At 40.0% G+C, this 27,411-nt stretch overlaps 3 protein-coding genes across 5 annotated transcripts; 2 read left to right on the forward strand and 1 right to left on the reverse strand.

Annotated features, from left to right (window-relative positions):
* Positions 1-62: 62 nt before the first annotated feature.
* On the reverse strand, positions 63-8,630 carry coq6 (coenzyme Q6 monooxygenase). The gene is made up of 12 exons (XM_054613777.1): positions 8,292-8,630; positions 7,664-7,798; positions 6,943-7,001; positions 4,974-5,100; positions 3,651-3,781; positions 3,451-3,558; positions 3,119-3,181; positions 2,906-3,013; positions 2,038-2,240; positions 1,752-1,867; positions 1,220-1,386; positions 63-646 (listed from the first exon to the last, which is right to left on the reverse strand). The coding sequence occupies exons 1-12, from the start codon at positions 8,491-8,493 to the stop codon at positions 617-619; spliced, it is 1,449 nt and encodes a 482-aa protein (XP_054469752.1). The 5' UTR covers positions 8,494-8,630; the 3' UTR covers positions 63-616.
* A 57-nt stretch (positions 8,631-8,687) lies between these two features.
* fam161b (FAM161 centrosomal protein B) lies at positions 8,688-16,248 on the forward strand. Of its 3 annotated transcripts, none has more exons than XM_054613771.1 (9): positions 8,688-8,776; positions 9,927-10,209; positions 10,291-10,811; positions 11,932-12,242; positions 14,640-14,758; positions 14,881-15,048; positions 15,154-15,253; positions 15,341-15,513; positions 15,760-16,248. In XM_054613771.1, exons 1-9 carry the CDS (start codon positions 8,764-8,766, stop codon positions 15,839-15,841), a joined length of 1,770 nt encoding a protein of 589 aa, XP_054469746.1. In that variant the 5' UTR covers positions 8,688-8,763; the 3' UTR covers positions 15,842-16,248. The 3 variants fall into 3 exon arrangements, with proteins under 3 accessions (XP_054469746.1, XP_054469748.1, XP_054469747.1); XM_054613773.1 differs by having other exon boundaries at positions 8,724-8,776; positions 10,161-10,209; XM_054613772.1 differs by having other exon boundaries at positions 8,741-8,776; positions 9,943-10,209.
* A 2,257-nt stretch (positions 16,249-18,505) lies between these two features.
* ngb (neuroglobin) lies at positions 18,506-20,227 on the forward strand. The gene is made up of 5 exons (XM_054614541.1): positions 18,506-18,518; positions 18,724-18,879; positions 19,637-19,745; positions 19,854-19,973; positions 20,075-20,227. Exons 2-5 carry the CDS (start codon positions 18,782-18,784, stop codon positions 20,225-20,227), a joined length of 480 nt encoding a protein of 159 aa, XP_054470516.1. The 5' UTR covers positions 18,506-18,518; positions 18,724-18,781.
* The last annotated feature ends 7,184 nt before the right edge of the window (positions 20,228-27,411 follow it).

A 27,411-nucleotide genomic window follows, 5' to 3' on the forward strand; every position in this document is an offset into this window, starting at 1 on the left:
CATGTTTCAACATGTTCAATAACTACTGCTGTATATATATATATATATATATAAAGTAAACTTTTAATGATCTTTTTTTGACGGGAACTGCTTCTATGTTGCAAAAACTTTATGCTGCACAATTGCTCAAAAATAAATAGTTTATCAGTATGAATAACCTGATGACCGACAATATGTTATTTGTTTTTATTAAATCCAGTGAAACAAGTGTATACTATACATGTATGTTTTAATTAAATATGAGAAATGTACTCTGTCCATTTGTACTTTTTATATCAACACAGACTTCTTGTTATTAAATGCACTAGACATTACACTACACTAGAGGTGGATAATTCACTGCTTGGTCTATGAACTGTATTTGCAAAATAGTGGAGGATTTTAACATAAATCAACAACCCTTGTGCTTTTTACATGTCATATATGATATGCTCGGGACAGCTACAATTTTTAGTTGTCGATCTGTATTCATTTTGTACCAAAGCACACACAAGACCAAAAAAACAAAGGAGTAAAATAGATCTGTTATTTAATTTGTTTTACATTCTACATTTTTACAGCCTTTAAAGCTCACACAGTTTACGAAGATCCATCAGCGACCTCCATGAAGAATGCATCACTTGCTTGCAAATGCCATGATCTGCTCCTGCAGAGGAAAAAGAGACATCAATTCACAAACTCTGTGAACTTTGAATCACGCTTACTAAAAGCCTGTACGAGATGCGTGGCACCCTGAATACTATACAAGACCCGTAAACCAGTGAACTCACAACATTTAATGTGGAAAAAATGTCAACTTTTGTGCCTTCCATAGTGAGCTGCATCTACAACCAGTCACAGTTGTGTTGGTCTGAAATCACTTAGTAGGGAATAAAGTCATTTCACATGAGTGGTCGGTAATAAAAGGGGTGTGAAAACACAAGCCAACACCGCTGTCCACTGCCCCAGGGCCAGCCCTGCACCCCACCCACACACTTTTGGTAACACTAAATTTGGGGCTAAACTTAGATGCCATAGTAGTAGGTTCAGAACTGGGGAAATTATAGACACTGCTAAAGTAAAGCTCCATGTAATCAGAAAAGAGCGTGGAGGGTGGGGTCAGGGTGAAGGCGGAGCTTGGGTTGGACAGGTGGTTGATATTATCTGAGTGATGGCCAGGTTCACTGGGATGTGCAGGAGGACATGTTTGGATGTAGAAGCTAGAAGGGAGGGAGCTTACTTTTAGCGCTGGGACCATGTTGGTGGCCTGCAAACCGAAGGTGCGTAGGAGAACAACGGGAGCGGCGTTAGTGGAGTACAGGCGTTTCATGAGGTCGATGACAGCCATCATGGGCAGATTGTGTCGCTGGCGTTCAGTTTCATATTCCAACAGGTGCTGCATTGCTCCTGCAGAAACAAACACAGATTGGGGGTTAAAAAATGAGGACATAGTTTAAGCTTGTGTATTTCGGTCATATGTTTTCTGCATTAAGTCAATACACTGGTGCTATTTTGAGTTCGGAACATTTAACGGTGGAAAAAATAAACACAGTATCTCATAAGAGAATTTTATTTTTCATGAAAAGCAACTTGCATATAGTTTTTGGCAGAATGAACAGAAAAAAACATCAAAAAAATGTTGCCGGAAAAGCTGATGCTTTTTATAATTCAGATCAACAGCATGCGTTTGAGTTGGGGCGATGGAAAAGAGCTTAGGGGAAACCACTGTGCTATGGTTGCACTGCTTGTGTCTTTTTAGAGTTCTCACTGACCCAGGTCCTTCCCGTCAAAGGCCGCCTGGCTCAGGATCTGTGTAAGGCAAGCCACATCCCCAAAGCCCAGGTTGGCTCCCTGACCCGCCAGAGGATGGACACGATGGGCTGCATCCCTGCAAAGAAACACAGTATGCTATTTTATGCACAGTGCAAGATGGTAGTGTTAGGCAAAACGCTCAAAAGCATGTCTATTAAGTTGATTTTTAGTACTTTTTAAATCGGTATCTTCGCTTAAAAAAAAAACATTCAAGTGTAAGTGTGCAGGCCATTGTGACCATCTTACCCAATGAGAGCTACCCGGTGCCTAATGTACTCTGATGCATGACCGATGCCCAGAGGGAACGTGACCCTGGACTTTGGGCCGATCCCTGCCACACTTGGGGGAAGCTGTCGAGGTGAACCTGCAGATGGCATGATGGCCGACAGGGCGCTGCGGAACAGAGAGCCAGCCGTCTCAATCAGCTCAGACTGGTTCTCATTACTCCACTGTTAAAGCACAAACAGACAGGCAAGAAGACAGAGACATATTCACAGAGAATGAAAAATGACCAGAAGAGAGCGAAAACAGACATTATCCCTTTGAGTGGACAAAGAAATTAGCTGACATAGGAGCAAAGCTGAACTCCAGGCCAGCGAAAGTGCTCTTTTTTCCACCTCCCTAACTAACTGGTTTGGCACGGCTCTGGGAGCCGGGCTAATTAAAAGAAGATGCCGGCCAGGCCGTGCAGTTGAATTAGCTCTGTTTGAAAAACATTCCATGCAGTAATGGTCGACACTGAGAGACCACAGGTTTAATTAGCAAACCAGGACTGAAACCAAACGTGACTCAACCGTGGTGACCCCGTCCATCAGCAGGCCCAGTAAAAATAGCCAGCTTGGGAAAGAGGAGTTTCTCCAAACATTAAAAAAATGGATAAATATGTCATTCTCTTAGTGAAATATTAGAACTGTATAACGTTTGGGAAAAACAATGACAACATTGTTTGTATGAGTCACAAAACAACAGCTCAACACTTAAATGAGTCTATGGAGAACTGCTGCCACATGTTGCCACTGCACACAATACAGAAATGTTGCAAAATCTTTCTGACAGATATGAAATGTGACTTTGAATACAACATCAGCAGTTTAATGGTTAGAGAAAGACTTACGAAGGCAGAGTTGATAGCGTCGACAAAGCTCTCCTCATCCAGCTCCAGCAGCTCCTCTGCCAGTCGATGGCTGGTTGACCACACCAGAGAGCTCTCCGTGTCCGACAGCTGCAATGCACAGAGCATGGTCGAAGAAGCGTTTTCAGATAGTTATGAGCCTGACGGATACTTTGGAAGAACATAATACTGCAGTAAATAATGTAGATATATTACCGGTAACATTGCAATGGGCCCCGTTGGGAGAAACCTCTGCCATGCGACATTGTTCTCTGTGGGCTGTCCAACACATAAATCAGATTAAATTGAATATTAAACTGAATTTTTGTGGCTTTGCATTGTATGGCATTGTAATTACATATCTTGCACATAAAAACAAGTGATTACAAAGAATACTTCTGGGTGTGTGCGTCGTTCTCACATGTGACACATTACAAAAACAGTCCATAATAAATTCAGAACTCAGTAACATCCAATAATGCTTGCTTGAAGATTTTAAGTGTACAAAATGGAAAAACAATATGAAAAAAAGCATGCGTGATACTCACCTCTGATAGGTGCAGCACAGCAACCACAGCAGATTGGTCATAATTCCACTTGACTGTTGGTATCCCCAATCTCCGCCGAACCATTGAGTTTGGTCCGTCTGCTCCAATCTAAAAAACAGAGTAATAAAAGACATAACAGTGAAAAACAAAAACAAGAACATATGAATAACTACAGTTTGTGATGATGGGATCAAACTGACCAACAGCTTGGTCTGAACAGTCTCTCCGCTGGCCAACGTGACCTTGACCCATGGGATGGAGTCTGCTGCCTGGTGGGGCATGGGCCACGCATACTTCACCACCTTGGACCTGTACTTCACTTGCACGTTATCTGACAAACAACAAGGACATAAATAAAACTGGTGACTACAAAGGCAGCAGAGGAAGAAAAGCAGACTCTTCAAGTTAAATGGCAACTGTTGTGACTAACAACAAACGGATTGAGCTTGGCCCTTTTTATGTATCATCACACTAAATCAGTTCTTTGCTACTTTTTCTGTCAAAACGAGGGGATTTCTTCCCTGCAGCCAAAGCAGTGGAAGATCTATAAACCACTTCATAAAACACCACTGGTTTTCCTCCCTGGCAGATTGTAGCTGCAAAAGTTTACGTTTGACAATCTTCTTAATGGATTTAGCTTGCCACATTGACCTAACTAATGGTGTTTATCTACAAGCACACCACGCCACACTTTGCACATGCTGCCAGTTTGTTGGATTTTGGGCTAAAACAGCCCCTCTTCCTGAAATATCAGCAGCTGGACATCGCAGACATGAAAGGATCCTGAGCTACGCTGGCACAAGCCGATTTGGCGGGGGACCCATCCACAGCACAGCTACTGGTTCCCGAAACACGATCAAATATGGGTTTCCAGGGATTTTGAGAGCGGGGTTACATTGAAACCAGCTGCTGTGGAGCACACTTTTCATGTACTGCATCCTGAGGGTAACAACTCAACGGCTAAAATGGGAGGAGAGAGAGAAGCTGACAAATGGGAGGCACATGAGGCAAAAACGTGCTGTAACCACACATTCGTCGCTTGATGCAAAATGTTGAAAACTGTTTATAAATATGCCACTTTAACTGTCAAGCACATAGCAGAGCTAAGTTTTATTTGCAAATCTCACAAAAGATGGTCTAATGTCAGCACTATGCACTGTCAGTGCTTTAGTGTCTTAAGAAGTGGCAAAGCTTGGGATCACATGGCAGCTTTAAATGGGTCACTGGACCACTTCACGTGTACACAGAGGGTGCCGTGCCCTGCAGTTCCCAAAATGTGAGGTTTTAAATTTAAATTGCAAGAAAAACATGAGCGGCTCCAAGGTCTGCACTTTTTTTTTATAACAGTCACCGGGAGAAGGTACAAATAAACAAAACCTGGGGACAGGATGGAATAAATGTGGTGGCATTAGCTGCCAGACTCAGCTTCCATTAGGCAGATGGAACAGGAATCAGGAGTTTTAACAGAGCCCTGCTGCTTACTGTGTGGGGCTTCATGTTTTATACATAAATGCTGTGCTTACCGGACAGGCTGTCCAGCTGTTTAGTGAGTGCAGCCACAACGATGTCGTTCTCCACGATGTATGCCATCTCGTCCTGCAGGTCCTCCTTATCGAATGTGATCAGGGCATCTGAGCAGGCATCCCAAACCTAAATGACAGGCTCATTATGCCTGCGGTCTACAAGTATATCCTTAAATGCACCAATTATGCATCCCCTCTCCCTATATATAGCTGGGCAGAGAAGTGGCGCTTCATTGAACTGAACACATCAAAGTTGTTAGCTGCTGTCGGAGGTTGGCACAGCCTCCATACATAAAACCCAGAGCTATGAGGGTCACCAACACTCTTCTGGCTGGTCGGCTTACTTCAGCTTAATGGATCCCTCTGAGGTGGAGGAACAAATGACACTTTGGGATGTGGATTTTTGCAAACATTCTCTTGGAAACACAAACAACAAATGGCATGTTTGTGAACATAAAGAGTGAGTCAATATTTATCCCGCAACCAAAAAGCGGCAGAATGAGATATAGTTTTAGGTTACAGTAATTCCAACCTGGAATTACTGTTGAAGTTAAACATGAGGGGGTGAAAAGTGTTTGTACAAGGTTAATCCTCTCCTAGGTTGTAACTATGGTGACAAACCTATCATTCTGCAGTAACATGCTGCTGCACTACTTTTTTCCAACTTGCCATAAAGTAGGGGGATATACCCTACAGAAAACCACTAATGGCAGTGGGTTTGCAACTTGTGATAAGTGGTTGGGAAGAAAGATTTACTGGGACCAGCCCGAAAATTGTTTTGGTTTTGTTTAATGCGGGGTGAAATGATGCAGTGTTGGGGTAGAACAAGTTACTACATACTTAAGGATTTAAATAATACACTTCCTTGCAACTTTATTGAGAAAAATCTAGGCAAAATGACGCCTAGATTTAAAAAACTGTTAAAATCTAAACCCTCAATGCTAACCTGACATTTTAGGTGGAAGAGCATTTTACTGCATGAAAAGAATGTTATTTAGAGTTGACTTGCAGTACATATTTTTCAGTGCAAGTGGTGAGATGTATATGACTGAGATTCAATTGGCAAACAAGCCAAAGCAGTGGTAGCAGAGTCAAGGTATAATGGGAGAGGTACACTACCATAATCACTGTAAGGCACTGCATGATGACATCTTAGGCCCAGAGAGAAACCCTGCGGTTGCGTGTTTGGTACACAGCGGCCACATCTTACAAGAAGGACTGAGCCTCCACCCGCAGCCGTAAAGCGGGTTCACTCTGCAGCAAACAACCACTCTCCAAATCTTTCATCTTCTTCCCGTTGTTCACATGAATCTTCATAATTATAAGATGTGGGGAATGAGTACCAATTTGAAAATGTCATGATTTGATTTACTCTTCATAGAAAACATGGCTTTAATAAATAAAACTTGCGTGGTCAAAGAGCCATTCAGTGCTTCGAATGTCACAGGAGTTGCCTTTTATTTTAAATATACCTTATGCTCTTTGGCATTCCTTGTGCCACAGATCCTACAAAGCTACTCAAAAGGCATAAATTGCACAAAGGAATGAACAGAATGCAGCATTACATATAACCCCTGTTTTCAGCCATTTTATGTGAACAATTACATACCATAAACATGATTATATGATACAGCATAGTGTTGCTTGTTCATTAAGCTGAATTACTGAGTAGAGGCTGAGTGTCACAGGTTTTTCTCTCCACAAATTGTATGGTGTTGTCACTATGATTGATGGATGACAGAAATACATACAGTTTGCCTGTAAATTAGAAAAGACTGGAGGACATATGAATAAAACTCAAGTTGTGGAACAGAAGGATTTTAGGAGATTCTCCACAGTGTAGTAGGCTATAGTTATATTTGTTTGTCTTTGGACTTTTGGCATAGCAATAGGGTGGCAGTTACTGTATCTTTGTGTTGCAGACTTCAAAAAGCAACTAAATGTAATAGTGAGCTGAAGATCAACATACCTGCATCCTTTTATAGGGCTTGCACCTCATCTTTGTGATGTGCTCCCATACTCCAATACCTGTGTGTGCACAAATACATTTCAAAACAATTTCAATACGAATTTAATTCAACAATGCTTGTCTATGTATCACAAATAATTGTAATTATACTTTAAAAGTAAAAACATGAATTTGGTGAATATTAACAAAAGTCAGTGGAAGTGGAACAAACGGTAGATGAAATTGGTCCAACTAGTCTTTGTGATCTGGGATAACAAAATCTAGTATGTGGATGTGTTTCCCTCTGCTCAGTTGAAAATGAGTTAAAGGTGGAGTCAGCAATTCTGGAGAAAGAGTGTTGATAATTGAATCAAACAAATACCCAACCCTCTTCCAGATTAATCGTGCCTCTCGCTCCCACTGCCTTTCTTTTTATACATCCATGGCCTTGCTTCGGCACCAGAGCACAGATTGTTGTTACTAAAACAATTATTATGGTGTATTGTAATGCATAACCTACTGGGAAGCTACTGTTATTCTAATACCTGAATCAGGATAAATGTGGATGGACATAAGTGTCCAACAATCAAAGTAATTTAGCAAAATCACTTTTGTATATATTTTCTGTCTGCTGTGAAACTGCCCTTTTAAATGTACACAGCCTTTAAACAAGAATATAACAAATAAACGGCAAAATTTGACAGTGTTTCCAATAGTTTGTATTTCATGTTGTATACTGTACCACTGAGAAGGGTGGCCGAGCCTGGACTGATGGAGCTGACTCTGGTGCTGTAGGTGTCTGGGACTTTGTCCATCACTTTCTTCTTGCCCGCTTCAAGCAGAAGAATCTTCTTACCCTCCAAGTTGGGTTCCATGCCTGTAAATGTAAAATATGTATGTATCATGTAAATATCGAGTTGCAATGGTAGCACATATATATGATTGAGTCTCAACAGTTTTGCTACAGTACAGATAAAAGATATTGTGGTGAAGATGGAAGTGTTTCTGGTGTCATAAAAATTGACTACATACAGTACCAGTCAAAACTTTGGACACACCTTCTCATTCAACTACTTCTAAAATATAAAACATATTCTGGTTTGTTGAGCATTTGTTTGTTTACCACATAATTCCATATGTGTTCCTTCATAGTTTGGATGTCTTCAATATTAATCTACAATGTAGAAAAAATTAAAATAAAGAAAAACCATTGAATGAGAAGGTGTGTCCAAACTTTTGACTGGTACTGTATGTTTTTATAAAATAAAAATATTTATGTTTGCGTAGCTTTAAGAGCAATTATCACAAGTTTCTATGTGTTTATATAAAAACAGATGTAGGGTTCCTGTCAGGGTGAAGGAGTCACTCACCTAGGGAACATGCCATTGCAGATCCAACCATCCCTCCCCCGGATATAATTACATCATAAACCTCATTCTTGCTGGAGTCGTCCTTGTGTTCTGCACACACTAATCTTCGGCAGGGGATGTTCAGAGCAGACACATGCTTATCTACAGCTAAACACCGACCCAGTCCATTCAAGGCCAGCGTCGCCCTTGTGAGCTTGTACATGTTTCCGTCTTCACTCTGTCTTCACATGAGACGAGGATATAACAGCAGAGACCAGAACACCTTAGAAGTCTGTATACTTTGGTTTGTCACTCAGAAAGACGGGTCCCCTTGAATGTGTCCTAATTACGGCAGCTGTGTCTCCTCTGCAATCCGGCCATGTTGTCTTGTGTTGACAAGCGCTCCGAGATGAGGTACTTCCGGGTCTCCCGTCCAATCACAGAAGAGGACGGCCTCAGCTGACTGCCGCTGCTTCTGTCCACAGAGAGTGCTATGAGGAGTGAGAGTAAGTACACTCCTTTGCTTCTGTTTGGGTATAGTTAGTACTCTGTGATACTCTTTAAACTGTACTACAATAGACCGGCTTACTGGGTAAACTGTAATGTATTTTGCGTTTAAGTTGCATGAAATGGAGAGGCGTGTTTGTGCGCATACTAGTTGCATGTCCGCAAAGCGACACGACGCGAATAACCCTGTGTTGAGCGTGCAGGTCTGGGTACCATGGTTACCCGTTTATTTTATTTATTTTATTTTTTTGTATATTGGCAAGCTTTTGAAATACATTGATTGATAATTTAAATTAATGTATTAATCATTAAAATGACAGAACATTTAAAAAAAAAAAGAAAAAAAAAAAGCACATTACAATTCCCCAGAGCTCAAGTGGAGGTCTTTAAATTGCTTGTCTTGTCCAAATCAACAACAGCATGTCAATAGCAAATTAAGAACTATAGATGAATAACTCTCTTTGTCAATAAACAATTGATGATTAGGTCGACAAAATGTAATTAAATAGTGAAAATGTCCATCACAGTTTCCCAAATCCCATGGTGACACATCTAAAGCGACAGATATTCAATTTACAATGAAGTTATTCATTCTAAATATATTCACATTGGAGAGGCTGGAGCCAGGGATTTTTTGACATCAATGAAAAATCTATTATCAAAATTGTTAGAAAAATAAATTCTGTCAATCAATTCATTGGCTAATCATTTCTGAGCTATTTAAGAAGTTTTTCAGCTGTTCAATTTAATAAAATGTATAGAAAACAAATAATTGGATAATGTGAACTTTTCCAAGTAATGTTGAGTTTACTGTCATTGTGTGTGTGTGTGTGTGTGTGTGTGTGTGTGTGTGTGTGTGTGTGTGTGTGTGTGTGTGTGTGTGTGTGTGTGTGTGTGTGTTGTGTGTTTCTCATTGAAAGTTTTGGCAGAAAATATTTTTTCCCTCCACCTGCTTATTGTCAATCATGGATCATGAATCATATATCATATTCAATCACATTTTATTATGTTATGTTAAATTTGTGTTGGAATTGTATAGTCAAAATAAAACAAAACTATGAAATAACAAAATTGTGGTCAATTAACTTTCCATTGATAGACAAATAGATGAACTCCTGAAGCATTTCAGCGCTAACTAAAACAAAACAGCTTTTTGTGTTTACAGGAATAGACAATCTTTCTTAGTTTTTGTTCGTGTCACAAGTCAGAGAAATATGCCAAAGTTGGAGACCTTGCTAGCAGATGGTCTCAGATCAGAGTTAATGCTTCAGCAGCAGCTGAAGGCCCTGAGTGAGGCCATCAGGCAGCAGCTGCAGGAGACGGAAACAAGACAGGAACAGGAGCTTGAGAGGAGGATTCATCTGAACTCTCTACTGTCAACAGATGTAGACCGAGGGTCCGGTGATCAAAATGAACCAAAACAACAGGCCAAGTAAGTTTCTGCTTATGTCTTTAATGTTTGGTCATAAGTATAACATATCTATTTTCTTAAAGATCTGTATTGTTTTTTAAGACCTGTAGGAATGAGGAGATCCACCTCTACATCTGCCTTGACCTCAGACAAAAAGACTTTGCACCGTCCCGGACAGTCAGAGAGCCCCACAGTATCTTCTCCAGACTGGGTATCTTCAAAGTGCAACAATTGTTCAGTCAGAGCTTCCATGCTTACTCCTGCCAGGACTCAACAATGTGAGCAGCTTGCTTTATCTAAGACGACCCAGATGATCAAAGAGGAGGAGGCTGAGGCTGAATGTCAGAGGAAGTTCTGCGCTCACCCGGTGCCGAGCCACATCATTCAGCCCCTCTATCAGGACATGATGGAACTGAGAGAAAAGGAGAGGAAGCAGGGGCATGAGCAGAGAAGGGACTTCTTGCTCTCCATTCAAAGACCTTTTAATTTCCAGGAGAGGGAAAAGAAGAAAAGGGAGAAGCTGATAACAATGTTAAACAAAGTCTCGCACAAAAAAAAGGCTGCTACCGTTAAGAAACCTCCTCAAAAAGAGGTTAAAGACTTGTCAGATTCTGAGCTAAAAGGTGGGTTTCCTTTTCTGATGGAAAGATGCTGGCAAGTGTTTGGTATGATAGTTGGAATTGATGTGAAAATACAGAGAGACAGACTCTTTGTATCATAACTGTGTGTCATTTCACAGACTGCCAATGGTTCCCACTTTTATTTTGCTTGTAACCCAGTATGACCTGGCTTTTCTTACTTGTGACCCCTATCATAAGTTACACATGTCAGTGAGTTGAGAGCAGTTCTACCAAAGAGTGACGTTTCCCTCTCAGATTGTTCCTTCTTTAAAGTTCTGCCCAAATAGTGACACAAAATATGGAGAACAAACATGACTCTTAAAAGTAAAATGTATTTATTTTAGGAAGCTAAATTAATTGGGCAGTCAGTTCATTAGTGATGTGTGTGGTGTATGGATGTGTGAATGTGAACAGGTGAGGAAAAAGAGGAGGAAAAAGAGACTGACTTCTCAGGCACACGATAAGCAGTCACACCAACCAAGGTTTCAGTCATCACTATAATGACAGACCCCTCAGATCGCGAAATTTGTCTTGATGCCTGAAGGGCATCACAATAGGTACAGCTTGCTTGTATTTCACTAGAAAAAGTTGAAGAAATGTAAAAAAAAAAAAAAGAATTTGTGTCTTACAAATATTTCCTTTTTCTTATTTCCGGACTTGTTAATCATCCCCAAACGCTTCAGATTTTTCTATGGCGTCTATAGGGGTCCTGACACATTGGGAACCACTGGTAGTCAGTCAATATAAAATATGTACTGATTTTCATAGTAGCTTCTGTGCTATAGAAACAAGACTTCCAATACATTATGTTATTAAATGATTTTTCCTGTTATGATCCTGAAATCCATAGTTCAATTTGATACAATCGTTGTGTGCCTTGTGTTATTTTTTTTTAATCTTAGTAACATTCAGCTTTAATGGTATTTAAAACTAAATGCAACAGTGTACCCGATCATTTTAGACCAATTCAATTTTGGCTTCTCAGTGGCAAGGGTTAAAAGCAGTGCTTTGTTCTGTAAGTGCAATGAAATTGATAGTACTTCCATGTATACAGTACGTCTGATACACTTTATGCAGTGACATGAATTCATATTTAACATCACCTTATTGTAATTTTGTCCAGACCAGGAGCTTTGCAGTCAAGTCCCCACTCAGACAACAGTGAGACATGAGAATCCTACTGTGTCTGGCAGCCCAACACTTCGTGCTGCTGAACGCACCAGGAAGAAAAAGTTGGGCTTCCTGGATGAGAAGCCCAGCTTCCAGCCAAAAATCATCCACCAGGTTCCTGATTTCAATAGGCTGCACAAAGCCCTGCAGACAGAGGCGCTGAGGAAATCACAGAGCAAAAATGTGATAAAATGTCAGCCTTTCTGTCTGAGGACGTCAGCTCTTCCTGCAAGGCAACGTAGGATGAGCCCTGAAAACTCACAGGTAAAACCTTTTATTTAGCACACACCTGTTTGTTTACTTTAATAATATGTAAAAATGCTGATATTATGCATTCATTCATTTTGATAGTTTTTTTTATGTATTTCAATAATCCCCTGCCTCAGCATGGTAGGAATTAATTAACAACTTCCGCTAAAATATTACATCAATAAAATGTGAGAATAAGTCAGTCAGTGTCTCTAGAGGAATTACATAAAAAGAGATCCAGGACTCTAAAGCACCAGGCCCAGATGGCTTGCTTCACATTTTAGTTTTACATTACTAAGTTGATGCATGGCTTTAGAGACATCCACCCACCACTTTGTCAATTAAATACCTTTCTCTTTGCTTAAGGCTGATAGGAAACCACTAGCCTTCCTTAAAGCCTTGAATGTTCATCAAACAGTGTTGATTACCTAAAATCTTGCTTGTTTTAAAAGGTCCATATCACTATGATTGCACCGCATGTACAATAACTGGCATAATTATGATATTTACCCTGCAGTCTTTACAACACTCTATCGTGTTTTCCTGTCGTCCCTCAACACTCAAAGGTTAACCTCAAATGTGACAAAGGACTATGACCTTGTCACATTTGTGTTTCTATTTTGTGTCCTTTGGAGTAATTTACTTGATGGTTAGAGATTTATTGTATGGGTTAGGTTCTTGTGTGGCCTATGTGTTCAGACCAGTCCCCCTCAGTTGTGGATCTCTTAAGCTATTTAAAATATGTACTATGGGCCATCTTTAGAGAGGGAATAGTCCTCTCCCTTCAACAGTTATATTTCAAACTTTCAAACCCCATCATTTATCAAGTTCAACTCAAGCCCCATTTGGACAGCGCCTGATATTTTCCTCATTTCAAGCAGGAATATAGTCCTTTTCATTTCACACCACCAGCCCTATATATGTCCATAGAACATTTGGTTGGTGAACGATTCACACGAAGGCATTACAGAGCAGCATAATTATAACAGTAATTAAATACGAATAACAGTAATTCACTCTAATCCAAAGTGGTAGAATGAACTTTGTGATCAGTGAAAGTTCCTTCCTGTCTTCCATTCATATATTTTTTGGCTTTGCCCAAAAATATACAATTACCAGAGATATATTTTATGAACCATGTCAGACATTTCTGGGTAGATTCATCTGATTTAACTTATCCTATATATAGATATATCAAGCCTTGTTGCTAAAGGTGTGCTACGTAAAGAAGCTACTGTAGATGAGCAGTTACAATATTTGTAGTTGATAGTATTACATAGTTGTACAAAATGCCTCATAGTTAAATAATGTATGACTACAGAAACGCATTCATACTGTGTGGTTTCTCTGGAAAACAAACAAAACAAACAAAAACATGATTCTATGAGTAATCTCATAGACATTAATATTGAACTGAGTAGTCCTTAATCTTTGTCCTTTTTATCTTTTTTCTGTGAATGTTGATGAAGTTTTGTGTATTGATTGGTCTTACAGTAATTGTTGATACAAACAAACAACTGAAAATTACATTTTAATAAGAAAGAATTAAATAAATTAAACACACAATTAATTTACTTATTTATTAATTTTTTTTTTTCAAGCAAATGCCTATAAATAATAATTTTCGTTTGGCTTTGATCAAAGTGAATAAAGAGTTGTTTTTGTCACAGTTCTTCCTCCATACTGTCAGTAGCTCCATACTCCCTGTCACTCTGTCTCACTCACCTAATTGGCTCACTCTGTTCACCTGCCTGTCACTCTCTCTCAGTTCACTCCGGCCACTCCCAGTTCCACTTCCAGCTCACAGCCCAGCCCCCTCTCTCTCACCAACCTCTCCCTCACTCACCTAATCAGCTTCATGCAGTGCACCTGTCTGTCACACCCACCTCATCAGCACAATCCCTCTCACCTGCTCACTCTGCTGCACCTACACCCTGCAGTATAAATGCCCCACTCATTCACACACTCGCTGCCAGATCGTTCGTTGTTTTCATGCTACACTTTCCAGCAATTTCCCGTTGCCGACCCTGCCTGTCTGGACTTCCCTGCCTTGCCTCTGCCCCGGTTAACCGACTCAGCCTTCTGTCCCCGACCACGAGATTAGCCTCCGCTTCCTCTGGTTTCCGTCTGCCTGATCCCTTGCCTGTTTCCCACTGAGTCATATCCTGCCTGTCTGCTGTGTTCTCAGCTTAAAATAAAGCTCCAGAACTTTATCTGTCTCCTCGTCGTACTGCTCTTGGGTCCACACACCAACCGTGACAGTTTTCATGAATTGATAAACTAGTACTGCTACTCTAAGCCTTCTCATCGGACAGAAAACCTTGTATCTCCATCACATCCTCATTGCACAGATTTAACAAATCTATATAAAGGCCTCCATGACATGTTAACTGTTTTTTCCATCTTTTTCAGGTTCCAAAAATAAGTAATCTCAGCAGAAGCAAGTCACTTGGGACCTTAACATCACTGTCTGCAGACACACTCCCCACATTCATCACAGATGCTGCGAGGAAGCGTTGCATGGCCATAAGGTCACTTGGATTATTTTAGCTTGACTTTGAAACAATAGACAGTAGATCCCTCCTTTATTGTTTCTACACAGTAAATAGTTAAATCCTCTGACATGACACGTAAAATGTTTTTACCTTCACAGAAAGTCAATGGAGATAAGGGATAGCAAGAATCAAGAGAGTGCCGACTGGCTGAGGAAGTACCAGATGAAATCCCAGGCCATGAAGAAGACTGTCTCACTCCATGCGAGGCTGCTTGACCCACACAGCAGCCTGAAAGCCGTTTTTAATGACAAACTACAGCACCATCGGTGAGTACTGGTCATTGTCCAATATTGCAACCTTTGTATCTTGCATCACAACTACCACACACGCCTGCCGCAGTAGCTCAAACTATAATCTTCTCCTACATGAAGGGAGGCTGACCAACAAAGGATGAGAGAGTACATGAGGGAGTTACGGGATATGAAGGCACGAGTTGGCGAACGCCCTTTTTTGTTCGAACAGGTGAAGCAGGTGAGTGACATGGTAAGCGGATGAGTTTACATCAAACTGTAAATGACGTGTCCCTCCAGCATAACTTTGAGTTTTTCTTAATGGCAGAAAAATGCAAAGGCTCGAGCAGAGCAGACGTACAGGGACAAGCTGAAGACAGCCGGCTTAAAGGAGCTATTTGTTGAGGAAAATGGAGAGGCATTTGAGGGAACATCATCATCATTCAGCTCTGAGGAGGATACAGACAAGAACCACAGCACTGAGAATCACATTTGCAGCAGGTATGTAGAGTGAGAATTTTTAGCAAATTTTGTTCATCCTCTATATAATACCACTGTGTCCGGTAAAATTATGAATAGCAATGGTGCTGGAGAGCCAAGGACTTCTTGCGGTTTGGTCATTCTACATTACATAATTTTCTGAGCTAGCCCTGCACTCTTCAGTGAAGAAAGATAAACACTGTAGCCAAGTTAAAGTTCGATGTAATTACAATATAGCCATTTTCTAACCCAACATGTCTGATTTAGGGAAGAAAATGTAGCCGACGGGGAGAAAATTGAAGATGTGGAAGAGAAGAGCGTGAAGTCCAAAGGGGAAGAAATGCCATGATCAAAAAGGTTTAGGCGGTACAGGTTTTTTTTTTTTATGGCCTCTCCGCTAGAAAACAACACTGTCCTCAAAAATGATTCATGCCACGGCTAACTATTCCCACCATGCATTTGATAGTTTAAAATGTGTGTGTTTTAAGAACTACAAATTATGAAACAACAAAAAATCTGGACTTTACAATCTTTACAAACTATACGTGTTTATATGTAATTAATGTTTTATATGGTTTGAGTATGTATGTTTTTGTTTCACGGCAACACTTTTGCTCAGGAATATGAACACTGTTATTTAGAGGATGAACACTTGGTTACCAGAATGAACATTTCAAAAACAAAATGAGAACTCCAGTTGAGACCACTGTCTGTAAAATTTATGTGTTTTACCTACTCTAAATCAAGAATCTTCCTAAAGCCATAAAGAAATGATTATACTTTGACATCTTTAATCTGTTTTTACTCTTAGCTGTTTTTCCTTTACCTCAGTTTAAAAAATAGAAGAAAATGTATATATTTTTAACGGGTCAGGTCCCGTAAGGACGGCGAGTGTCTGACAAGGGCCTTTCTCAGACGGTTGGGTTAAAGTTCCCAGTTATTTCTGCAGCCACACTGCCACCTAAATAAATAGCCCTGACTGTGCAAAATGCATTTACAGAGACCAGTTCAGTGGTCTGCTCCAAGCCCATAGACCCACATCAAATACACTCAAACACTGGCCGCCACTGTAAGCTTGTTCTTAGACAACTGACTTCCAGGAATCCTAAAAATCCTCTTTCACTAACAGACCACATGGGAATGTCTGAATATGTTTATAATCATAATATCAAAATATATAATTAAAATAAAAATGCAGTCATGGAAACCAGTACTTACCATATGGTTACTGTAGGCCACTGTGTTATACATTAAAGACAAAGAAGGCAATGTTTGCATGAGTTGAGAAACACAGCATCAGTAAAAAGTCTGATTTCATCTGCCAGTTTGAAATTTAGTTCCAATTGAGTCCAATATGTTACATAAAATTAAAATACAATTTGGTGCTACCAAACAGATGTGCAAATTGGTAATGACAGAGGAAATGTGACTAACAGTATTCACTATGACTGTCTGGGTATCAAAATATGCAAATTATTAATTTTGCATAAATAGAAAGATCATTTAAGTTGAAACGCCAAAATGTTGCCATACAGTACTTAAAGATGCATCAAGAGTCCCTTCCTGAGATCTCAAACATCACATGATGAAGCTTCAAGGGCTCCATCTTGGCAGGTTGTCATGGGAACAGTTTATCCCTTGTAGTCCCTCAGGAGAATGCTGCGCACCTCTGATTTCCCCCAGTGCACGGCTGTAAACAAGGCAAATCTCTCCCATCCTATTAGATAATATCTGAGTGAGACATGTATTAAGACAAACTGTGGTGCTTTCAATGTGTGTGGAAGCTGAGAGAGGCAACAAACACATCTCATTTAGATTAATGAGAGGCTTAGCACTTTGCCACCGAATGTTCTGATCACACTGTTTGAGGAGTGGCTCTACTCAGCAGATGAGCAGTATCATTTCTCTAAGGTGGTGTGTTCAGGTCTTTTATTATCCCAGCCGCTGTGAGATATAAAGGTTCCCACACATTTCGATATCTGTGAGTGCATGGGTTGCACATGTAGGAAGCTGAAGACACCCTAGAATAGATGATATAGGCCTCAAATGGACTTCTCTGTCACAATGTCAGCCAATTCCTAGCCTCACATTTTTGTGTCTGCTTTCTCCCCCTGCCATGTACTGACTCTCTTGACATTTCACATCCTGCCACTCCCACCTGCCCTGCTGTAACCCCTGTGTTCCCCGTTATTCCCAATCCCCTCACCTCCCCTGCCCACACCTGTTACAGCTGCCCCATAAACCCAGTAGGTTATATACTTGCCCACTTCATTCCCTGGCAGATTATCTGTATATGTCCTTTTAAACATTCCAGCCATTTTCTCTGCCTTCCTGAGTACTTATACCTCTGCCTGCCACGTGGACTTAGGCTCTCCTGATCCCCTATTTGATAAGTTTGTCTCATCTCCCCAGCCTGTCTTTATTATTATTTTTTTTTTACTTTTGCCAGTTTATGACCTTGGGTAAACATCAGCAATTGGACTGCATGAAATACCTCTGTTGTGTTCTGATTATTCTGTCCTTTGTCTTTATTTTTTGTATATTTGAATTATCATGATTTTTAAATTAAAAGTACAAAGGCCAAGTATTTTGTTAAGTGCAGTGCATGTTGTGCATGCAGAGTTGTGTGCATGCATATTCTCTGTCTGCTTTTAGTCCTTCGTTCACCTGCAGGAGGAGCTGTGGCTCGCTGCAGCCTCTCTGGAGCAGAAGAGAGAGATCCCTCTTTTTCTCCTTCAGATGCATGACAAATATCCCCAGTGCTGGAGAGAGAGCACATCAAGAGGCAAACGAGAAGGGGAGAGAGATATCAGCCAGTGTGACAGATAAGAGCGTGGCAGAACTTGTCTCCCTGACTGCACCGTGGGGCTGGGGAAAGAGAGAGCAAGTGCACCAGGCTGCTGCCTGCACACACAATCACACTCACTCACTCACACACAAACACACACACTCACAAACACGCTGACAGAGACCCCTCAGCCCGGCTGCACCAGAAGAAGTTCAGAGAGAAGACTGACCTCAAGAAGGTACAGTATGTTTGTGCATCTCTAGCCTAGGAATCATATCTCCTGCAGTTGTGTCCCACTTCTTTATATCTGAAAGATTACTAACAAATCATCTGCACTCACTTGATGCTCCACTTTATTTTCCAGGTGCGTTGGCGGACGTTTTGTCTGTGGATTTACCTTGAATATTATGGCTTGCCTCAAACTGAGCCTTCTTGTCCTGTAGAGGAGTTGTGTGTTTCCGCTCTAGAAGAACTTGCCTCGTGTTTACAACCTGAGGGAGGATGGAAAAGCTGTCAGGGAAAGACAAGGAGCTGATACGAGGCAGCTGGGAGAGCCTGGGCAAGAACAAAGTTCCTCATGGTGTCATCATGTTTTCCAGGTAATGTATTACTACACAAATCAGCTTGATAAAATGGAATTAGACAGTAAAGTGTGCAGTCATCCTTTCATCCACATTCATTCTAATTCTTGAACTCTTAAACCAAAAGTAATAGTATCTTGATGATTTTTGTGTTGTGCCTGGAAGTGGCAATCCTTGAGATTTTTGCTTATAGTTTTGCAGTCTTTGGTCTTGGGATGCATCCAAAATGCCATTCTTACATGCTTCTTTTCAGTATTTTGTTTATAGTTCCATTTTTTACTGTGTGTATACTATGGAGAAAAACTATAATTCAGGATTTCTTCCGGGAATGTCACAGACACCCAGTTTGTAACACTGCAAATATATAAATATTGTAATACTTTCATCAGTGGGACAATCTCTGTTGTGTAACCTCCTTTGACAATAGATAGTGACATAACAGACATTTATTTAAATCAGTTTCTTCAAGATTGCCACTTTCAAAGCTATGTTGTTGATGATTATGTACATGTGAATACGTAACACAGTTGTGGAGAAAGAATCAAGCTAGATTATTCGCTGCACACTTTCACCATGCAGAGACCGGAAGCTTGACTTGTTGCTTGGCGACAGACTGCAATAATCCACAATTTACTTTGAGACAGCTGCCGCTCAATAGACTAGCAAGAGAGATGTATGATTTATAGATTGATCTTCTGTCTGTGTGAATGCTTGGCAACCCATGCCTACTATACCCATGCCTACTATACAATAGTGTGGTATTTGTCTGTTGTAGACTGTTTGAGCTGGAACCTACGCTCCTCACTCTTTTCAACTACACTACAAACTGTGGCTCCACACAAGACTGCCTCTCTAGCCCTGAGTTCCTGGAACATGTCACCAAGGTGAGCTCCATTCACCACAGTCACCGCTACAAATATACATTTTGCTCTTGTGCACAGTTTAGAACACTCTGTGTGTTTATTTGCATTTATCTGTGCACGTCATCCCAGGTGATGCTTGTGATCGATGCAGCAGTCAGCCATCTGGACGACCTTCACTCCTTGGAGGACTTTCTGCTCAACCTCGGGAGGAAGCATCAGGCTGTGGGAGTCAACACGCAGTCATTTGCTGTAAGACCGACATTTCATAGTACAACTCTCAAAAAGTAATTTCACAAGTGAACGAGCTGTAAAAGTTTTTTTTCTTATGTGTTTGTTTTGGACTTCTTAAGGTTGTGGGTGAGTCCCTTCTCTACATGCTGCAGTGCAGTCTGGGCCAGGCCTACACGGCACCGCTGCGTCAAGCCTGGCTCAACATGTACAGCATCGTGGTGGCAGCTATGAGCCGAGGATGGGCCAAGAACGGGGAGGACAAGGCCGACTGAGGCGTACAGCAGTGGCTGCTGAGCAGTTGCTGTCAAATCACTCAACATGGTTGCCATGGAATAAGGTTATGTAAATTGCAGCATTGTGGCTTTGGCTGCTGTACATTTGCTCTCTGAGTGAGGTTGCATAGCGTAGCCAATGTATGGTGTGGTTACACTTTACAATTGGATTGACCAATCGCAGAGTTTATTTTCTTTGCTGCGGATGTTTAGCTACCAGACAAGGCTGCTGTACAGCTGTTCTGAGCCAGCTTGCTTTGGTTCTTCTAAGTCTGGACCTGTAATCTGAGCGCCTCACACTGAGAAAAAGCAACAAGGATAACTGTTGAGTCTCTTTGTATATAATGGCTTTGATATATCTACTCAAATAACACTGGCTGTAGTGGTCTTTGATGTATCTTTAAACAGTTGCACAATTGTGAAACACTAGATATTATATTTAGGCATCACAACCTACTCAAACTGTGATGGTTACTGTGGCCAGCGTGGCAGCTCTCTATCTAACTGGATCACAGTGATACTTTACAAAACATGTTAAGAGTTTTTGGGACAAAGCAACGTGATTATACAGAGGAAAGTCATATCACCTTAATCATAATCATACTGTTTTTTCTATTGCTATAACACATCATTACACCTACGTTTGTGTGTGACTTTGTTATCTAACATTAAACTATTGATTAAAACATATTTTCAATAGATACTGACAAGAACTGTTACACTCTCTGATAGGTCTCTGCAGCGATCTATGACTGTTAAGGCGTCCACGTGCACCTTACACAACATGGTGTGTGATGCTCTCCTCGGTAGAGGTTGTGATTATTTCAATAGGCTTCAGCTGACTGTTAAACTCTAACTAATAGACTGTTATGTTAACTCTTTACTTTAGAGTTGAGGGCATCTTTGAGGAATATATATAACATCCTTGTTCCTTAGCTATCAATTTCTAGTCATTGTTAGTGTAAAGTAGTTTTCTTGTACTGTAGTCGCTTATCTCAGCAGTGCTTATTAACTGTATTTTTGTGGCTACGAATTAAGCATTACCTCAGCTTTAGAGGTGAAGGTGAGCAGAGTGGCTTGTGTTTTTCCAACACATGGAAGTGAGGCTGGAAGTGAATATTTATTTTGAATTATGACACAAAGACAAACTGAATTGATTATGATTTTTTCCTTTTTTTAATTGCTTAACACAGAACAAATAATACATATACTGTGAGCTGACAACGTCCAATATATGTGTGTTATTATTATTGATGACATAACACTGTATGTATCATCCTCAGCTGTTGTTGACATTCATGGTCATATTACCAAGTAACTTAGCAACAGTGCGCCAAGTATTAGATAATAACACCATACAACTGTAAATCCAAGCTGCTGATATGTGGTTATTATCGCTTTAGTCTGAGTTTACATTTACAAAGTTTATTTTTATATTCTGAAATGTATGTGTTGTTAAAGAGCATTGTTTTTTTTCCAAATGTGGCATACAGTATATCCTCCAGATGTATAGTTACCTTGTGTGGGTTTCATTTATTCAAAATAATATATATATATATATATATATATATATATATATATCTCACATCATCTTCTAAATGTACAGTCCTAACAGAAAATGATAAAAGCTGAATTTTCTATTGAACTGTTTTATCCCTGCATAGTCTGTTGAGTCTGTACTGTACTTTCCAGCCCACAGGTGTAATGTTTATTAACTGATTGTGTATGTGGTGTATTCATAGTGATTATTTTCTCAGTGTCAGTATACAGCCCTATGCAGGTTGTTCTCCACGCCTCTGTTTTCAATTACCTGACCTGACTGATAACTGGAATGTTATCCTGTTAACATCCAGCTCTGTACATATTGGGTGTGTCACTGTCTACCTCATCATTATCAGCTGCTATTGAACAGCGATGACTTCACCTAGTTATCCTTCAACCAAAAACGCACAGTTTTATTTAAGATAATAAAAGCACGCACTCTTTGTACTGGATTCCATCCTCTCTTAAAAAAAACATGTTGTGTACTTATTTGAGTCTAAATAAAGTGATCTTTTGTGGATATTTACTTCTAAAGGAAGTCAGTGTGTTTTCCTCTTGCTCTCAGATTTTTTGCCAAAGAACGATGATGGTTACAACACAATGGTTTTAAATCAATCATACGGTGCCTGATTTCCTTCCCACTAACAGCCCATCTCCTAGAGTTACATAAGATCCAAGTGCCGAATGGCTCATCGCCCTTGGCTACAGAGACGAGGGCGACTTCAGGCACATCAGCCCACTTACTCATGCAACTGCACTATGTCACATCAAGATTGTTTACAGAATTTATAATAATTGACATGATGGTCTTTACAATCTGGATTGAATTAAAAATGTTTTTTCATCCAAACACAAGTAAAATCCATATTGACGTTTGCTCATGTTCCAGCTTAAAAATCAACATGCGTGTGTGTCCTGTAGGTGAAGCCATAGAAATGAGAGAAGTGGAGGAAGGATTGTCATTGTAATGAGTTATCTGAATACACAGTGCTCATGTCTCTCGTATATACAATTTGCTTGTATCATTGTAAAAGTCACATCCATGAGCTGGCTGTCTGTTCTGCTGTTGAAGCAGTGGCTGACATGGCCTTAATCTGTCTCTCTGCACTCCAAACAGTATCCCTACTCTCTCTGTCAAACTAGAAGTCTGCTGTATTTATGTTGGCTCCATGTCTCGCTTCAGCCTAGAAAACAAGACTGAGCCAAAGTTGTCTAGTTGCTGGGCTTAAGGAGACTGTCCTGACCTCCACTCAGGTCACCAACCAAGTGTTAGATTTCAGCACTACTAACTAAAACACACAAGTGTTTATTTACCTCCTGGTAATTAATTAAGCAGTCCCTGTAGTTCAACAGGTTTAGCGTGTAGTGAACGAGGATTTGCTCTGAGGGCTGTCGACGTCTGGAGAGGAGTTTGAGAGAAAAGACAACATACATTATTTTTAGAAAGTCTGCAATGTGTTTTGGAATGAAGGGGTAGTGAACGTTGTCATGGCAACTGTTAAGTGATGGTGGTCCAGAGTCGTATATGGGTGTGCATGTGTGCATTTGTTTTGTATGAAGGAGTAAAGGAAGACATTGCAATGCTCAATCACTCACTCATCCTAAATCATACCGTGGAGAGGAGTGAGAATTGGACAATGACTACACGTGCAGCCTCGGGCTAATAAGATTTGCTCTGATAGCTGCTTGAGTCTGCAACACATGCCTGCCAAGCAACAGTGAGAATGAGCGGTCTGTCTCTTCCCACTTGTAGTTCAACCAGTTAAAGGATAGGATAGGATTCATATATTTTCTGATTGTCAATCAAAATCCCATGAAAAGACATGACATAAATCTTTAAGAAACCTTCACAAATAGCCTTTATAGTTTTATTACTCAGTAATTTTCCAAAACAGCTGGGCACTGTAGTTTTTAGCAAATGTTACCCAAACCAGAGTAAATTGTGTATTTTTTCAGGACTATTTTCAGCCGCGGATTAATACACATTTGGTGTCTTAAAGCTTACACAGGAGACGTTTCAGCTGCATTTTCAGTCGCCCATTTCATGCGAGTCTTCATGAACATATACAATTCTATTTTAAACTATGCAGCCATCAACACATGTTGCATAAAAGCACATAACAGCATGCGTATTACACATGCTATTTGCGCCAAACGCAATTCAATGCTTCAAGTGTACTATCTTGCATTTTATGCGTGCACCTACAGTGATTGTGTATGTAGTTCTGAGCACTGCAGAAACGCGGGTGACCTGCACTCGATACTTTGCCTGAATGCATCTTGTGTAGGCATAGATGGAGGACTGAAACTGCTACTTTTGCTACGGGAGATGTGTAGACATTGTTTACATTTCCTGCATTACCTGGTATGCAGCATTAGATTACTGTTCTGGACACCTATAACTTGGATATAATGATGAAGCAATTTATAAATGAGAGTTTGTGATTAAATAAAGTAAGCCCCCTGTGAAACATTGTCTACCAAGTTAACAAAACAATCCCAACAGATTGAAAGTTGAGAACAATATTGTGAACAGCTACTGACCACATCGTTTACGAGGTCATGGATGAATTTACTATCTCATCTTTCATGCCAACATGGACAAAAAGTCTGTACAGTGCTGGAAAATAAATGGAAATTTGAAATTTAAAACCGGATTGTGAGATGTGATCAGAAGCTCTTGCATGGCTACTAATGGGAACGAGTAAGATATATTTAAGAGGAGATGAAAGTTTAAAATGATTAACAAAATTGCAACAACTTATTAAAATATTATGTAAATACTAAACAACACCAACTTATTAAGCAACATTTGCATGCTGAAACGAACCCATATGGGAGTGACAATATGTTTGCTGCAGGAGGAAGAGACATTTTCTATTCTGAGCATCTGGGCAAGAGTAGACGAGCGACAGGCCACGCACCCAGAGGAATTCACCTTTCACTGAGAAGCATGCTCTCAGCAGTTGCCACGGGTGACAGGGGAAATGTTGGGGACTTTTATTTCGTAACTCGCAGCAACGAAGAAGCACTGCATATAATGGCAGGCATTTCATGCTGTTTTCTTACAAACCCTTTTACTGCTGAAAAATGACATCCATCCAGTCTGTATGAGAAACTTACTAGTGCTGTAAAAGCATCTTCCATTGGCACCATGGTGCTACCACTACCAATGTGGTTTGGATAAAAGCAGATGCTCAAACAATTAATTGCCCCAACAACCTTCAGATGTGGTTTCAGAGACCAGTGAGGGCTGTAGTATGTGCAGAGGCTTCTCCCGAGGCTAGTTTGTATTCAGGTGCACTTCTTCAAATACTAAGCTAACATGCACTGAATTCATTAGCCGCCTCTCCCCAGCTATGTTGGATGAGGATATCTTTTTTTGTGATTGTCTCTAGAGAGACGATTGGATCAAAATAATCACTGTCATCCGTAGTGCACTTTGTAAGACTTTAGAGGAATAGTTAGGCATTTTGGGGGATATGCTTATTTTATTTACTCCAGAGAGTTAGATGAGAATATTGATACCACATCAATCTTCTCATCTCACACAAGTCAGGAAAACAAATAACCACAATTTTCAAAATTCAAACTATTTAATTAAATGGTCTGACATTAGTCCTAAACCAGTATTGCATGCAATATATCCTTTTTCACATTTCCTGAAGGCATCATGTGCAAATCCACTCTTGCACTACTACTAACCACATTAAATGGGAATCACTGCCTCTTAAAACCCTTCATCATAGACCACAGTAGAGCAGAGCAATAAGGACTTCATGGCACAAGATGAGTGGATTGAGCTGAATTAATTTTAATTTCAGATCACAGCACTTCACTTTTGACGGATGAAAACTCATTGACAACACAGCTGACACAGATCAATCTCATATGCAGTCTTTCCTTTAACCTCAACCTTCTTGTAGATACAACAACCCACATTTACAGCAGGCTCACACACTGTATGAAATAAAGCACTTATGATACATAAATTTCATAACCATGAGCGAAAAACCAGTGGACACGTCTGGAAAGCTAATATACCTCCAAATAGACCTCGGGTGGCCAAGACGACAGTTTATGAACAGACATGACAGGAAACAATAAAACTAGTTAAGCATCAAAATGGACAATCCATCCTTGCATGGACTTTAGAGCTAAGAATACCCTAATAAGTTTTATTTTGTATTTTTCAAAAGAAAGTACGTTTAATGATCTGTGAAACTAGCTTCTGGGAGAGAAACCCACAGGACACTTTGATAGTTCACAGACAGAAATTTTGAGATGCTTTCATCTTTTTTATACAGCATGAGAAACTAGAGTTAGATTCCATGTAAAATGGAGCAAATAGATTTAATATTATGCATAATATACTATCAGTAAATCTGAAAACAATATATATCACAGGCCTACGATTTTGCTGTCAATGTTAATCAAACATGTTAAAATGTAAGAGAAACGATATACAAGGGAATGGCACTGGATAAATTACTTTCAAAGATTGTATCCTCTGCATGGAGCTTGGTCATACACCTTTTATGAACTCACAAAATATTGATTGAAATCAGCAAACAAGGCACAAACAAGAACACAAATCAGATCATCTTAAATAAGTGACAAAACTGCTGTGATGTAAACACACCCATTAAGATAGCTTAGTGTTGCGCTCGACTGTACTTGACCTTGAGAAAAAAGAAATGATCCGCTCGTTCCAGGGCTTTTGATCATATCACATGGTGTTCATCAGCAGATGAAGTTTGCTCAGTTGTCACTGATCAATAAACATTCAAACTTTCTATTGTTTTGGGCATCTTTAGGACATCTCCATGTCCATGGTGATGTTCAAGTTGACCATTATAGTTTACTCTTAAAAGCTTCAGAAAAAGCAAGTAAGTGGACCTTAGGTAGAGATTGTTTTATCAACATGAATAAACTATAAAGCATAGAAAAACGTCCAAAACTTGAACTCACATAGTATAAAGTTACAGTTGAACATGACCATGTCCATGAAAGCTGAACAAACTAATATGCAGTTGAAGACCATGTGATATAGTCGAAAGCTCCAGAAAAAGTCAGTAAGAGTACCTTGTGTGAAGATTGATTGGTCAACATATTAGTGGAATAAGCCTTCTGCTTATTTGATGACTAACATAATTAACTACTCTTTGACTGTTTACTACTCTGGGTTGCTTTTGTGTTTGTTGTTGCTGTGTTTTCATCTCTTAGATATTTCTCCGCCCCTTAGTTTTGAGTCCATGCAGCATATTTTAGGCCATGCTGGATTGTCACACAAAAGGGAGTGTTTGTTCAAGGCACAGCAAGAGACATGAATAATAAACTACATTCAGTTTACATTCAGGATAAAAGAAACTTTCATCCCTTCACGAGGAAAAAAAAATCCAAAAACACAGGTTGACAATGAATTTAGCAAATGTGAAACTTGACCTTATGGATAAGGATAGAAATGCATACCTCATTTATACAACATAGTCAACATGCATGCAAAAATGTCAGATTTAAATAAAAAATTTATAGATTCCTCTATAGATTTCAATATTGTAGTCTTGCAGTTGGAGAAGTAGACACCACGGTATATTTTCAAAATATTCTACAGTTTGGGATAGAAACCTATTGGTTTTTTT

The sequence above is a fragment of the Anoplopoma fimbria genome, chromosome 15 (assembly GCF_027596085.1).
Source record: "Anoplopoma fimbria isolate UVic2021 breed Golden Eagle Sablefish chromosome 15, Afim_UVic_2022, whole genome shotgun sequence".
In the NCBI taxonomy this organism is placed as follows: Eukaryota; Metazoa; Chordata; class Actinopteri; order Perciformes; family Anoplopomatidae; genus Anoplopoma; species Anoplopoma fimbria.